Below are 13,405 nucleotides of genomic sequence, written 5' to 3'. Positions count from 1 at the left end.
CAACTGATTTTATATATATGTATTTTAATAATTTTAGTAATATTATAATTTTATTATATAATTTTATAATATATTTTATATTTATATAGTTTCAATAATTTTAAAAATATATTACTAAAATTATAATATTTTATAATTAATCATAAAAAATTATAAATAAATAAGAATATAAACAAAATAGTTATTTCACAGTTATTCTAAATTTAATAAAAATTTAATTTATTATGTGTATATATGTTTTTTCTTTGATTATTTTTATTATTTAATGTTATCTAATTATTTTTATAAATTAAATTATTCATATAATTTAAATATGACTCTGTTTTATCTATTAAATAATTTTAGTAATATTATAAAATAATTATATATTTTAATTAATTATTAAAAATTTATAATAATATAATTTAAATACTTTAATTAATTAATTATAATTTATTCTATCTTATATATATATACATGCACATATATTTATTATTTTAATTATAAATATATTAATTACTTTTATAATTTTTAATTATATTATATAAGTGAATTACATATTAATAATATAATATGATTAAAAGTTAATCACATCTTTATATATTAATTACATATATTTTTTTTATTGAATTTATATAATTAATAATTATATATAAAATAATATGATATTGTTTTTATATATAATATATATTAATATTGATATTATTATTATTTTAAAATAAATATAAAAATATTATAATTTTTTAAAAAAATCAAGATTTAAATTACTCTTCGTCTTTTTATAAAAAATCATTTTATAATTTCAACTTTATTTTCATACTTTTTACTATTTTTTTTTAAATTATGAATAATTTAATCTATATAATATTAAAATGAGTGTATACTACCTATTAACTTTCAATTATAAAATAAATTAATTATTATACTATGATAATAATATAGAAAGATATAGAAGTTGTATTTTGAACATCCCTCTTAGTCTTTCATCGTGTTCTGATACATGGTGCTGGAAATTCGAGTCCAAAGGTCACTATTCGGTTAAGAGTGCATATAGGTTCCTGGTTGATGGCTTTCAACATAGGGAAGGGAGCGAGATATGGAAAAGGTTCTGGAAAGCTAAAGTTCCCCCAAAAGTGCTCAATTTCTGCTGGCGGGCTCTAGTTAATGTTGTCCCTTGCCTCTCGTCACTTCAGTCCAAGAGAGTCCCAGTTGATCCTTCATGCCCGTTGTGTTATGTAGCCCCTGAGAATGTATTGCATATTCTGATTCAGTGCCCTTTTGCCCGCAGCTGCTGGTTAAGCTCGCCGTTGGGTTGGCCTGCGCCTTCTGCATCTTCTTTAAATGAGTGGTTTTCTTTAGCCTTCTCTTCTGCTTCTGTGGAAAATGTCTCCCTTATGCTAATGATCTTATGGGCTTTGTGGCAAAATAGGAACAATGTTGTATGGAAGGGCCAGGGTCAGACTGCGAGTGGTGTGTTCTTCATGGCTCTGAATTTTTTGCAGCAATGGAAAGCAACCCGGGTCGTGTCCTCAGTAAGCACCATTGTCGACCCGGCTCGCCCGATCTGGTCTCCTCCGCCGCACGGTTGGATCAAGGCGAACATTGACGCCTATTTAAGTTTGCAACGAGGTTCAATAGGTTTCGGTTGTGTAATCCGGAAGGATGATGGGAGTTTTGTGGCTGCTAAAGCAGGCTCTTTTTATAGCCAGATGGATGCAAAGTGTGCTGAAACTATAGCATTCCGGGAAGCATTGAGCTGGATTAAAGAGTGTGGATGGGATCGAGTTCTTTTCGAATTGGATGCTCAGGTACTTGTGATGTCAGTTAATTGTGTTTTGTTAGATGATTTATCGTCTTTTAGCCTTTTGGTTCAAGATTGTAAACTGCTTCTATCTAGTTATGAGGAAGCAAAGTGTGTTTTTGTTCATAGATCTGCGAATGATGTCGCTCATGTTCTAGCAACATTGGCTTATTCTGAGTTAGGTCAAGGAGTTTGGATTGATATCCCTCCTCCTTATATTGTTTTTTTGTTCTCTTTGAATTAATGAAGTTTTCTTGTTATTTCAAAAAAAAATACTATGATAACACGTGAATATCACACGCTATAATTAGCATTATATTATTTTATAATTTGAAAGTTAAAAAAATAAATAAATAAAGATAAATTGAGAAAAATAAAGAAATTTTTTATAAAAATGTAAGAAGATAAATTATGTATTTAGTCAAATAAAATTTATAAAAATAAATGAGTTTAAATATTTTGAATAATAATAATAATTAATTTGAGAGATAATTTAAAATAAATTTTAATAGGATTTAATATGAATACAAATATTATATATATTAAACAAATTTAGATGGTAATTTTCATTAATACCTTAACTGCTATCATTCCTACTTAGGGGTATATATGCCATATATTTTTACAATTTTCAAAAATTAAAAAATATAGTTTTAATAAACCACTATTTAATTACTTTAAATATTATTTTTTAAATAAAATAATAAAACTAATACTTCCTTAATAATTATTACTAAATAAAACCTAAAAAAACACTTTCAAGAAAAAAAGTATTATTCAAAATATAAATCATGAATCTAAGGAGAGCTGGCAATAGCCATGCACCATCTATCTAAAATTTTAATTTTTGAATAAAAGTAAGTTAAACATAGATTTTGTTTTTAATAGATTGTACCTTTTAGCCTCTTCGATTTTTTTTTTTTAAATTAGAAGGTTGTTTTTTATTAGTTTAACTAAATAAATATTTAACTAATTTAAATAATAAATTAAAGTTATATTTCTAATAAAATTTAATTCTAATTAAATTAAAGTTAATTTAATATAATTATATAAAAAAAATTTACTATTTAATCTCTAAATATTACTATTATTAATAAGTTCATTTCTGCATTTTCAGAAATCTATTAAAACGTTTTTATTCTTTCTCTTTATTAACGAAATAATTGTTTCGTTCTTTTTTTTTAAAAAATAAATAAAAAATGAGAGAAATAAATTTTAAAATTTAATTTTATCCTCGAATAAATTTCTTTATTAAATTATTAAATATTACTTTTATTAATAAGTCAATCCCTATATTTTTTAAAATTTATTAAAATATTTTTATTTTTTTATTAATGAAATAATTTCGGATCCTTAAAAAATAAAAAAAATAAAAAAAAATAATTTTTAACTATATTTTTAACTATAAAAATAAATAAAAAAATATTTTAATATATGTTTTAAAATTAAAAATTCACGATTGATAATAATAATATTTAGAAATTAAATAATAATTTTTTTATATAATGAAAATTTATTAAATTTATATTTTAATTTCTCTGTCAGTTAATATTTTAATATTTGAGTGTAAAATTGTAGTGGGTTCTTCTTAAGTTTAAATATTGTGTTAATTAATACATTATCTCTTGGGTGTAAATTTTCTATTGGCTCCAAAGTATAGATACCATTACAGAAAGCTATTTAAAAATGTTTTGTTAGTTATTTTAGTGGATGTGGACTGTTAATTTTCTATGCTATGAAACAAATATTTAGTTGTAAAATTATCCTATGATTGGTCAAGTAATTCTGGATGCTATGAAGTTTGTTCACTGGATTTCTAATTATTTTCCCCCTATTATTGTTAAAAAATATTTTTAAATAATTAATTAGAATATTACAAATTAATTAGAATTAAAATTTAATATTTATCATATATATATATAAAAATAAAAATTTCTTAAATGACCTTTTCAAATCTAAAATAATACTTTTAAAAGTAGGTTTTCAAAATTACATTTTTTTTAACGTCAGCCATATATAAATTAGCCCTTTTATTTAGAGAGTATTTTCAAAATTTTATTGTAATTATGTTCATTTTAATATATTCTATTCATATTCTTTTCACCGAATATTATAATTTTTTAATTTGGTATTTAAATTAAATTTAGTATCCAAAATTTAAATTCGGTCTATAATTTATAAGTTTAATTTTAATTTGTAGAATTTACATATTTATATTTTAATATTTTTTCTTATCAAATACTATAATTTTAATATTATAATATTTAAAAATAATTTTTAAAAATTTAAAAATATATTAAATTATAATTAAAATTAAAATATCTTATAAATAAAAAATATTATAATATAAATGTATAAATATATATTTATCCACGAATATATCAAACTTCCGACGTCGTTTTCTCAAAGAAGTTCAAATGAGACGGCCAAGTAATGTAGTTCAAGATCCTGGTCAACCCTTGACGTTTCTTCTCTACCAATCTTTTGAATTTTTTTTAAATAAATATTTTTAAGAAAAACTAATAATTTATACTTTTAATTTTAACCATTTAATTAAGGCGAGATGAATAATTAATAGTTTAATTAAATAAAAATAAAATAAAATGCATTTTTACAAAATTCGGACTACAATATAAACAGAAGTGGGCTCTTTCAAAAAAAAAAAACAGAAGTGGGCCTAAACTGCAATAAATGATACCTACTCCACGTAGCTTAACAGTTTCCAGAAGCAAATTAAAATGCAATTTTAAACAAAGAAATAGAAGAATTTTCTACCAAAAAAAATCGAAAAATCTGAAAAAATGACACGTTTCTAAATCTATAAATAAAACATAATAAATTGTCAAAGTTCTATTAACACCAGCATGGCAACCCTCAAAATCACCCGAAAGCATCACAAGCACCTAAACAATCCTTTCCCATCAACGCCAAGATCTCTTCCTTTCATTCAAGGAAGCCTCTTCTTCAATTCCCAAACACTACCTTCTCACCAAATTTTCCCAGTTGGGAGAGATTTCCAGCTTCTTTGGAGCTCCAAAAATGGTGGGCATCTCTCAATTTCTCACCAGTCTCGGCCAACAAGAGCCCTCTGGTCCACCGTTCCTGGACAAGCTTTTGTCTCTGCAGCTCTCACTGAGACAGAGATTGATGAAAGCAGGGGATCGTTTGCTATCAAAGATGGGAATGTTCTTGTGGTTTGTGACCACCAAACAATTGAAGATATAAGAGTGATCAAGCAGCTGGATGGTAACCATTTTGAGGAGGCTAGCGATCTTGATTCTTCATCTGGTTATCTGAGTTTTGACCAGACAAAGGATTTGAAAGATACCCAGTCCCCTGTTTTGTTAATAACAGGCAAGTTATTTAGCAAAAGAAAGAAGAAACTTCCAGATTCTAGCATTTATAAGCACATAGATTTTGACACAAGGGGCCCACGCGCTTCTGCAAGGTATTGGGTTCTCTTTGATCAGAAGAACCTTAACCAGATTGGTTTTCAAGTTAGAGTTGGAGAACCCAACTTTGAATTCTCACCAAGATCTTCACCGACTCGTTTTGGAAAATACCAGAAGTTAAGGTTGAAACTACGAAGAATTCGAAAACGAAGGCTTGGATGGTTTAGATTCTTTACAAGGCCTAGAGGGTTTGTTGCAGTTTCTTCATCGGAGGAAGTAGACACTAAGGTTGCAGAGGTTACAGAGTTCAACAGAATCTGCCTTAGCTATTCAAGTGAAACTAATGAAAGGTTCTATGGTTTTGGAGAGCAGTTTTCTCATATGGACTTCAAAGGGAAAAGGGTGCCCATTTTTGTTCAAGAACAGGGAATTGGAAGAGGAGATCAACCTATTACTTTTGCAGCTAACTTGATTAGCTACAGGTAGATTTTCTTTTAACTATTGGATTCTGGTAGGTTTAGCTGTTGTAATCTGAATACTAGTTGTTTTTTTCTTTTCCTTTTGGCTTTATTTTGCAGAGCTGGGGGTGATTGGAGTACAACTTATGCTCCTTCACCATTCTACATGACATCTGAGATGAGGTCCCTTTATCTGGATGGATATGATTACTCTGTTTTCGATTTAACTAGACAGGATAGAGTTCAAATACAGGTATTGCTTTGAGAACCACAGCAACTTATATCCTATAGACCAGATGTAATTTAGAAAAGCCATGGTAATGGCCAAAGACAGAATTTCTTAGATAAGACAAGATTTGGCTTGCCAAAAAGCATCATATTTCTAAGAAATAAGTATATTTATTCTCTCTAGAAAAACTTGCTGTAGTAAAATGAGTTATCTGTGCCCTCTTGAGAATATACAGACAATAAATAAAGAAATTAGGTTAGTTCCTTGGTTATATATATTACTCAAGACAATTGAAAGGAGTAGAAAATATTATGTAAGCAAAAAATAGAAGCTCATTCAAGTTTAAACTTGCAGTTTCCTGTTTTCTGTATCATGGCGCTTGCAGATTCACAGCAATTCAGCTCAAGGAAGAATTTTGCATGGCAACTCACCTGCTGAGATTATTGAACACTTCACAGAAACTATTGGGAGGCCTCCTGAGCTTCCTAAATGGATTATATCTGGAGCTGTCGTTGGAATGCAGGGTGGAACAGAAGTTGTACGCCGCATTTGGGATGAACTTAAAGCCTATAAGGTTCCCGTCTCCGCATTTTGGTTGCAGGTACTCCCTGTAACTTTCAAATGCAAATCAAAGTTCATTTAAAGTCCAAATAATCTTATCTTCGAAACCATAAAAAATCTTTGCTTTGGGTTCTTCTATAGATATACAAACTTAACTCCCATTTATAACTGTCATTAGTTCAGGATAAACTTTGGTTGGTTGAACTACATTAACTGGTTTGATTGACAACCAGATGGAAATAGTTTGACATTTAAAATTCTAACCTCCATCTCATGATTAGTTCAAAAACTCAGCACCTTGGTGATCATTATGTAGAAGTTCTCACCGAGCAGCGATTCATGTGTAGGATTGGGTAGGACAGAGAAAGACTCTGATTGGATCACAACTGTGGTGGAACTGGGAAGTGGATACAACAAGGTATAAGGGATGGAAGCAATTAGTTCAAGATCTTGGTGCTCAGCATATTAAAGTGATGACATACTGCAACCCTTGTTTAGCTCCGGTACCATTCTTTTTCCAAGCATATACATTACCTCCACTCCATCATCAGTTTTTGTGCATTATCACTAGTGTAGGTTATCATAAATTGCTACATATTTACATAACACACATGCTGGCATTTCTTTTTCTCTGAATCTCTCATTCCCTTTCACAGACGGATGAGAAACCAAACAGAAGGAGAAATCTTTTTGAGGAGGCCAAAAAGTTGGACATCTTAGTGAAAGACAAACATGGAGAACCGTATATGGTTCCAAACACAGCTTTTGATGTGGGAATGTTGGATTTGACCCACCCAGATACCGCAAGTTGGTTCAAGCAGGTTTTGTTGGAAATGGTAGATGATGGGGTCAGAGGATGGATGGCTGATTTTGGTGAAGGTCTGCCTGTAGATGCTGACCTTTATTCAGGTAAGAATTCCTCATTCTTTCTTGACAAGAGTCAATATATCCTATTTAGTTACATAGGAGCTAATATAATGTTCGGCTTGATGAGTCAATAAAACTACAACCTCTTTGCATCCTCTTTCTGTCCAAATAACCATATGATCAGAATGTTAAAATGAATGATTGGCCAGCACCAGCACACTAAACTCGAAACCAACAATTTAACTAACTATTGAATTATTTCTAATAATTTCATCAACTAGGACTGAGGATTAGATTTCTAAATACTTACACCAATAGTATAATATTATAGAATTATAGGTAACTTTGGACTGACTGTTTCAGGCGAAGATCCCATCTCTGCCCATAACAGATACCCAGAGCTATGGGCTAAAATAAACCGAGAGTTTGTGGAAGAATGGAAAGCAAATCGTGTTGGTAAGGAGAGAGAGGACCCAGAAGAGTCTTTGGTCTTCTTCATGAGGGCTGGTTTCAGGGATAGTCCCAAATGGGGGATGCTATTTTGGGAAGGAGACCAAATGGTTAGTTGGCAGGCTAATGATGGGATAAAAAGTGCTGTTGTTGGACTACTGAGTAGTGGACTTTCAGGATACGCTTTCAATCACAGTGATGTTGGAGGCTACTGTGCAGTAAACTTGCCTTTTATCAAGTATAACAGAAGTGAGGAGTTGCTTATTCGATGGATGGAACTAAATGCTTTCACCACTGTTTTCCGGACACATGAAGTAAGTTAAACCACTCGTCTGTGATTCATTAGCATGCATCATAATCATCAAATGGAAAATAAGTGAATATCTTCTAATCGCTCAATACCGCCAATAATTCTTGCAATTTTTTTTTCTGTAATTTCATGATCCATGATGCTACCAAATATTTACAACTATCTCCACACCAATGACATTTATTTATTGAATTGATTTAGAAAAAGAGATATTTTTTAAAAGTAATAATATGATGAGTCTCATTTCTGTATGTCACATTATTATGATTGTTCAACAGGGGACAATGATTTATATGATCTTATAGTTTGCTTATTCCCACTATTTCTCCAAGCAGGGAAATAAACCATCTCGCAACAGCCAATTCTACTCAAACCAGAAAACTTTATCATATTTTGCACGCTGTGCTAAAATGTATAAAGCTTGGTATTTCTACAGAATCCAACTAGTAAAGGTGATACCTGATATTAATGTGTTTTTCACCTCAATTCAGTTTAACTTGCCTGGAGGATCTAAAAAATCTGTGTTCTTTGCAAACAGGAAGCATCCCAGAAAGGCCTTCCCATTTGCCGCCACCTTTTTCTTCATTATCCAAATGATAAGCATGTGCAAAGCTTGAGCTACCACCAGTTCTTAATTGGTACTGAAATCCTAGTGGTGCCTGTTCTAGACAAGGGCAAGCAAAATGTCAAGGCCTATTTTCCAGAAGGTGAAACTTACTCCTGGAAACATGTCTGGTCGGGAAAGCTATTCACAGAACCAGGTTCTGAAGCCTGGGTGGAAGCTCCACTTGGTTATCCTGCTGTATTTATCAAGGATGGCACTTTTGTGGGAGAAACATTTCTAGAAAACCTGAGAAAATTTGACATTCTTTAATAAATTAGTCCTCAAAGAGGGCTACCATTGACATAAATGGAATTGTAACTACTTACTAACAAATGACCGTCCATCATTCTTAGAAAGTTTGCTTCTGCAATTTGGTAACTGAACTTTGTACTTCCTTAACATCTGCCCAACTTTCCGAATATAGGTTTTGGTTACTGTTCTTTATTAACTTCATTTAATCAAGATTTGTCCAACATTCCTATGCCAGAATTGAATTACAAGCCATCTTTAAGTCGCCATGTATGCTCCAAAGGTGCTTCACAATGTGCTTCACAATGTGCTTTCTTTCCTAGTTACTCCCCAAGTCTAATTACCCCGTTCTTGCTAAAAATTGACTCCAACAGGCAGCAAGAATACCCGAAAGTTGATTTCCACGGTGACTCTCTAAATTTGCTGGGGAAAATAAATAAAAACGGGCAATGATTTTGTTGTGCAGCATCTTGAGCTTCTCCACCACCCTCTGCTTCTAGCAAAAAATTTTCAGACTGATAACCTCTTCTAATCTATGGCGAATCCAATAATTTTTATCACAGGCAAAATACGTAAACATACACACAAACACATGCATGAGTTGTTATAATATAAATTATTCTGAAGATAAATTTAAAAAATCAAAAGAAAACTAAAAAGCTACTCAACAAGAAAGAGAAGAATAAACAGAATTCGATGTTAAACACTGGAGGAATAATAACACATGAACCAATCAATATTCAATAACCATGTATGGACTTTAGCTCAAGCAGTTGGATGAAGACAAAGCCAATTGAAACAAAGCTTTCAAATTCGAACAAATGAAACCAGTTTATGTCAAAGAGGATAGTCATAAACCTTAATTTCAACTGATCAAAATCTTCTTTCAGATGATTAATCAAACAAGTCATAGGCAATTGCAAAACTAACAGAAGAAAGAAAAAGGAGCAGCAACTCTTGGTGGATTTGAATCTTGTAGAGAGAAGGCAGAAACCAGAGATCATGTAGGTGTTTGACGAAATTCATTTGAAATCCCGAAATGTTTGATTTCAGCTGAATATTAAAATGGATTTTGTTTGTTGGAATCGGATACTTGCTTTGGATATTCTCTCGCGCGCGCGAATAATTCTAGTCTATCCTATGATTGGCCCTGTACTTCTTTGTTTCATGAAAAAACCCCTTATATTTTGGTATAATTACATATATCCCCGTCCTGCTCGGGTGAGTCGGATTGGTTGACTGAAATAACTAATGCCTTTTGAAGAAAATCGAATCAAAATTGAATTATAAATTCATTCGAACCAGTTGTTATGAATAATTGTAATTTTGAAATTATAAAAATTAAATATATAGTTGTGATTTTGAATTTGTAGAAGGTAAATATACAGTTGCGGTTTTGAAATTCAAGAATTGGATAGTTATGTTTCAGAATTGTATAGGCTATTAAAAAAAAAAAATGACGTTTTAGATATTTCAAACGCTATCTTCAAAAACACAGACTAACTAACATATTTTTAAAATATAAAGATAAATTATTAATTTCGTTAAAATATAAAAAATAAACTATTAAACTTTCTAAAATTAAAAGAAATTGATTTTTTTTTTGTTTCAATTTGGTTAATTATTATTTGTAGAAAAGTTTTTGTGTTCTTAAATATATAAAAAAAATGGAATACTTATATAATTCTTTTATATATATATATCTGCTATAAATGTGTTGGAGAAAATAATTAAATATATGAATTTCAAATGATGTTCAAGCATAATCTTTATATTTGAATCTTGATAAATATATTTTTTCCTTCTTTCTCAGACAGATTTTACAAATACGATTTTAAAAGTAAATATGTAAAATAGAGAAAAAAAATTAAGAGTTTATAATGTTTTCGACGAAAATTTTTCGATACTAAAATCAGATATGAAAATAAGAGTCAAAATTTTCTTTTTAGAAGTTACGGAAAAGAGAAGGGAGATGAGAAGAGGAAGAAGAGGGAGGAAGATGATTGAGAGGGGAGAGTGATCTGGAAAAGAAAAAAAACAGGATTTTTTTTTTCACCTGCTTTGTTTTTTTTTTTTTAATATATGTGCGAATATATTTTGATATATTTTTTAGATAGAACTATTTTTTAATTAAAATAATTTTATAATTTTTATGTGTTATCAGATATTTTCACTCTTTATTGTAATCAGTTGAATCAGATGACTAAACATAAAATATACTAAGAAAATATATTTTATACTTATATAAAAAAATTTTAATAAATTGTTTTGTCCATATAACTTGAAATACGATTACAATTAATAAAATTCGTGGTTTTCTTAAGAAATAAAATTAAAATTTTAAAAAATAAAATTAAAAGTTGAAAACTTTTAAAACTCTGATTTATTTATGATACTTTGTATTTTTAATATGAACCCTTTATTTTATACTATTAGAGATTTTATTATGGTAGATATTACATTGAAATCTTATTTTTTAAAAGTTATAATATGAGAAGTCTTACCATGAGATATTTTATTGGAAGGTTTTACCTATAGAGGTCTTATTATGGGAGGTATCCTATTTTTTTTATCTAATTTTAATGGTTTGACTTGAGCTCAATTGTGATGGTTATTTGTGCAAATTGTAAGTAATTGGGGCACAATAAAAAAAATGCCAATATGTTGCAATAGGAGTGAGAAATTATTCTTATACATCATATTTACAGTGTAATGACCGCTGAGTTTCACCACCTTCAAAGTTCACGAAGTCTCTCAAGTGGGCCGGCCCAGACCATTCGGCCTTGACTCAGTCTTTCTAAACGGAACGGGCCTCCCTTGGGCCTCAGTCTCTTCACTCCCCAGCTCGGCCATGACTAGCAAGAGAGGGGACAACCGGCCCAACCACCTAGCAGTCCTATTTGCACACGTGCCAGGAAGAATTAAATGGCTGTTTAGCATGGAGCAAACGTCTGACGCTTTTGTATGTACGGATCCGTATGACAGAGACATGTGGCCTAGTGGCTGCAAGGCCGTTATACGTCATTGGCAGACAAAAGAAAAAGAATAAAAGGGGAGCAGCACCCTCCTTTCAGACCAAGCTTACTCAACTACTGTAAATCCTATTTTCCTTGGATCTCAGAACATCATAGTGTATAATTAATTATTTACACATTTTCACATTAATTCATTTATTTACATGTAATCACAATCAATAGCTAGTGTCATGAGATAACATGAGTCTCAATTTTCAGTTCAGCAGTCACAGTCCATTAATCAAGGTATATATGAAGGCAGTAGCAATCTCAATATTTTGCGGGAGTAGCTTTAATCTATTATTGGATAAATCCTTCAACTGTGGGCAGTGGAGATATCATTTTTGTTGATATTTTTGATTGATGTACAAAAGATATAACATACAGCCATATTTTATTGACGATTTTATTGATGTATTATTGAGAATGTAAATATTGGAGTGATATACATGGAGGCTGAAATTTGAGGTTATTATGATTGAGGCTGATACATTTAAAAAGACAGTATGTTAGTTCTGGTTCTTCTTGTAGAGTGATACACAGGGAGCTATATGTATGGTATTTTTTATTTGAATCATTTAATGGAATTAAGGTTATTTTTTCTTTTGTTTTTGTATTTAATTTTAATATGTTAGTATTTATGGATATGAGTTATAATCATTTGATTGTCTTTGAACCAAATTTTAGATAAAAATTATAAGCAGTTATTATGTTATATAAACAAAAACCGGATGATCTCCATTTTATAAAAATAGCAAATTGATTAGTCTTTACAATTTGAAAATAAGCAAATTATCTCTAATTAAAATAGAGAGAAGTGCATGAAACTATTTGATTTTCAGATATCAAATATATATGTAGTGCCGTTTAATCATATTAAACTATTTAATCTCTACATTAACTAAATTAAAAACTTAATGATCTAGATTACATAAATATGAAATTGTGTGGTCCCTCCAATTTGAAATTGAACAAACAAATTTTTTTTTCGATCATATGATATTCATATATAATAGAGGAATGCATAAAATAGTGTAAATAGAAGTCTAATTTTTAAATTTCAAATATATAAAAAAATATCTAATTCTTGTTATTTAATCTTATTAAATTATTTTATCTTTATATTTGACAAACATTAAATTGAATAATCCTTATATTACATCTCTGAAAACTGTTTTCCAATTGCCCCTTATATTACATCTTTGAAAATTATTTTCCTTCTGCAATTGGAACGCAAAATTATTTTAAAGTCTCCGCTTTATATTAGTATCAACAGCAAAAAAAAAAAAAACAAAAAAACAAATCAACATAGAGAAATATATAAAACAGACAATCTAATTAAGTTCTATTTTCCACATTTCAAATTACACTTTCAATATATTTTAGATAGCTCATACCCACAAAAATCAAAAATATAATCAAAAGGACTACAAGAGTCTTCAAATGCCTTAATAATGCTTCAGCTCTTTCTAATTTCAGATGCATCAAGTT

At 29.6% G+C, this 13,405-nt stretch overlaps 1 protein-coding gene and 1 long non-coding RNA gene across 3 annotated transcripts; one reads left to right on the top strand and one right to left on the bottom strand.

The window, feature by feature from the left end:
* The first annotated feature begins 4,577 nt into the window (after positions 1-4,577).
* Positions 4,578-9,099, top strand: LOC110621024 (sulfoquinovosidase). 2 transcript variants are annotated; one of them, XM_021765028.2, is made up of 8 exons: positions 4,578-5,654; positions 5,751-5,883; positions 6,245-6,460; positions 6,768-6,992; positions 7,077-7,329; positions 7,651-8,051; positions 8,383-8,499; positions 8,586-9,099. In XM_021765028.2, exons 1-8 carry the CDS (start codon positions 4,645-4,647, stop codon positions 8,919-8,921), a joined length of 2,691 nt encoding a protein of 896 aa, XP_021620720.1. In that variant the 5' UTR covers positions 4,578-4,644; the 3' UTR covers positions 8,922-9,099. The 2 variants fall into 2 exon arrangements, with proteins under 2 accessions (XP_021620720.1, XP_021620721.1); XM_021765029.2 differs by having other exon boundaries at positions 4,579-5,654; positions 6,768-6,923.
* On the bottom strand, positions 4,801-9,119 carry LOC122724388. The gene is made up of 3 exons (XR_006351730.1): positions 8,978-9,119; positions 6,291-8,897; positions 4,801-5,116 (listed from the first exon to the last, which is right to left on the bottom strand). It is a non-coding gene; the product is annotated as an uncharacterized LOC122724388 (long non-coding RNA).
* Between the last annotated feature and the right edge of the window lie 4,286 nt (positions 9,120-13,405).

This window comes from Manihot esculenta, chromosome 8 (assembly GCF_001659605.2).
Source record: "Manihot esculenta cultivar AM560-2 chromosome 8, M.esculenta_v8, whole genome shotgun sequence".
Classification (NCBI taxonomy): Eukaryota; Viridiplantae; Streptophyta; class Magnoliopsida; order Malpighiales; family Euphorbiaceae; genus Manihot; species Manihot esculenta.
The sequence above is the reverse complement of the archived record's forward strand: the minus strand, read 5'-3'. Positions and strand labels throughout refer to the sequence as shown.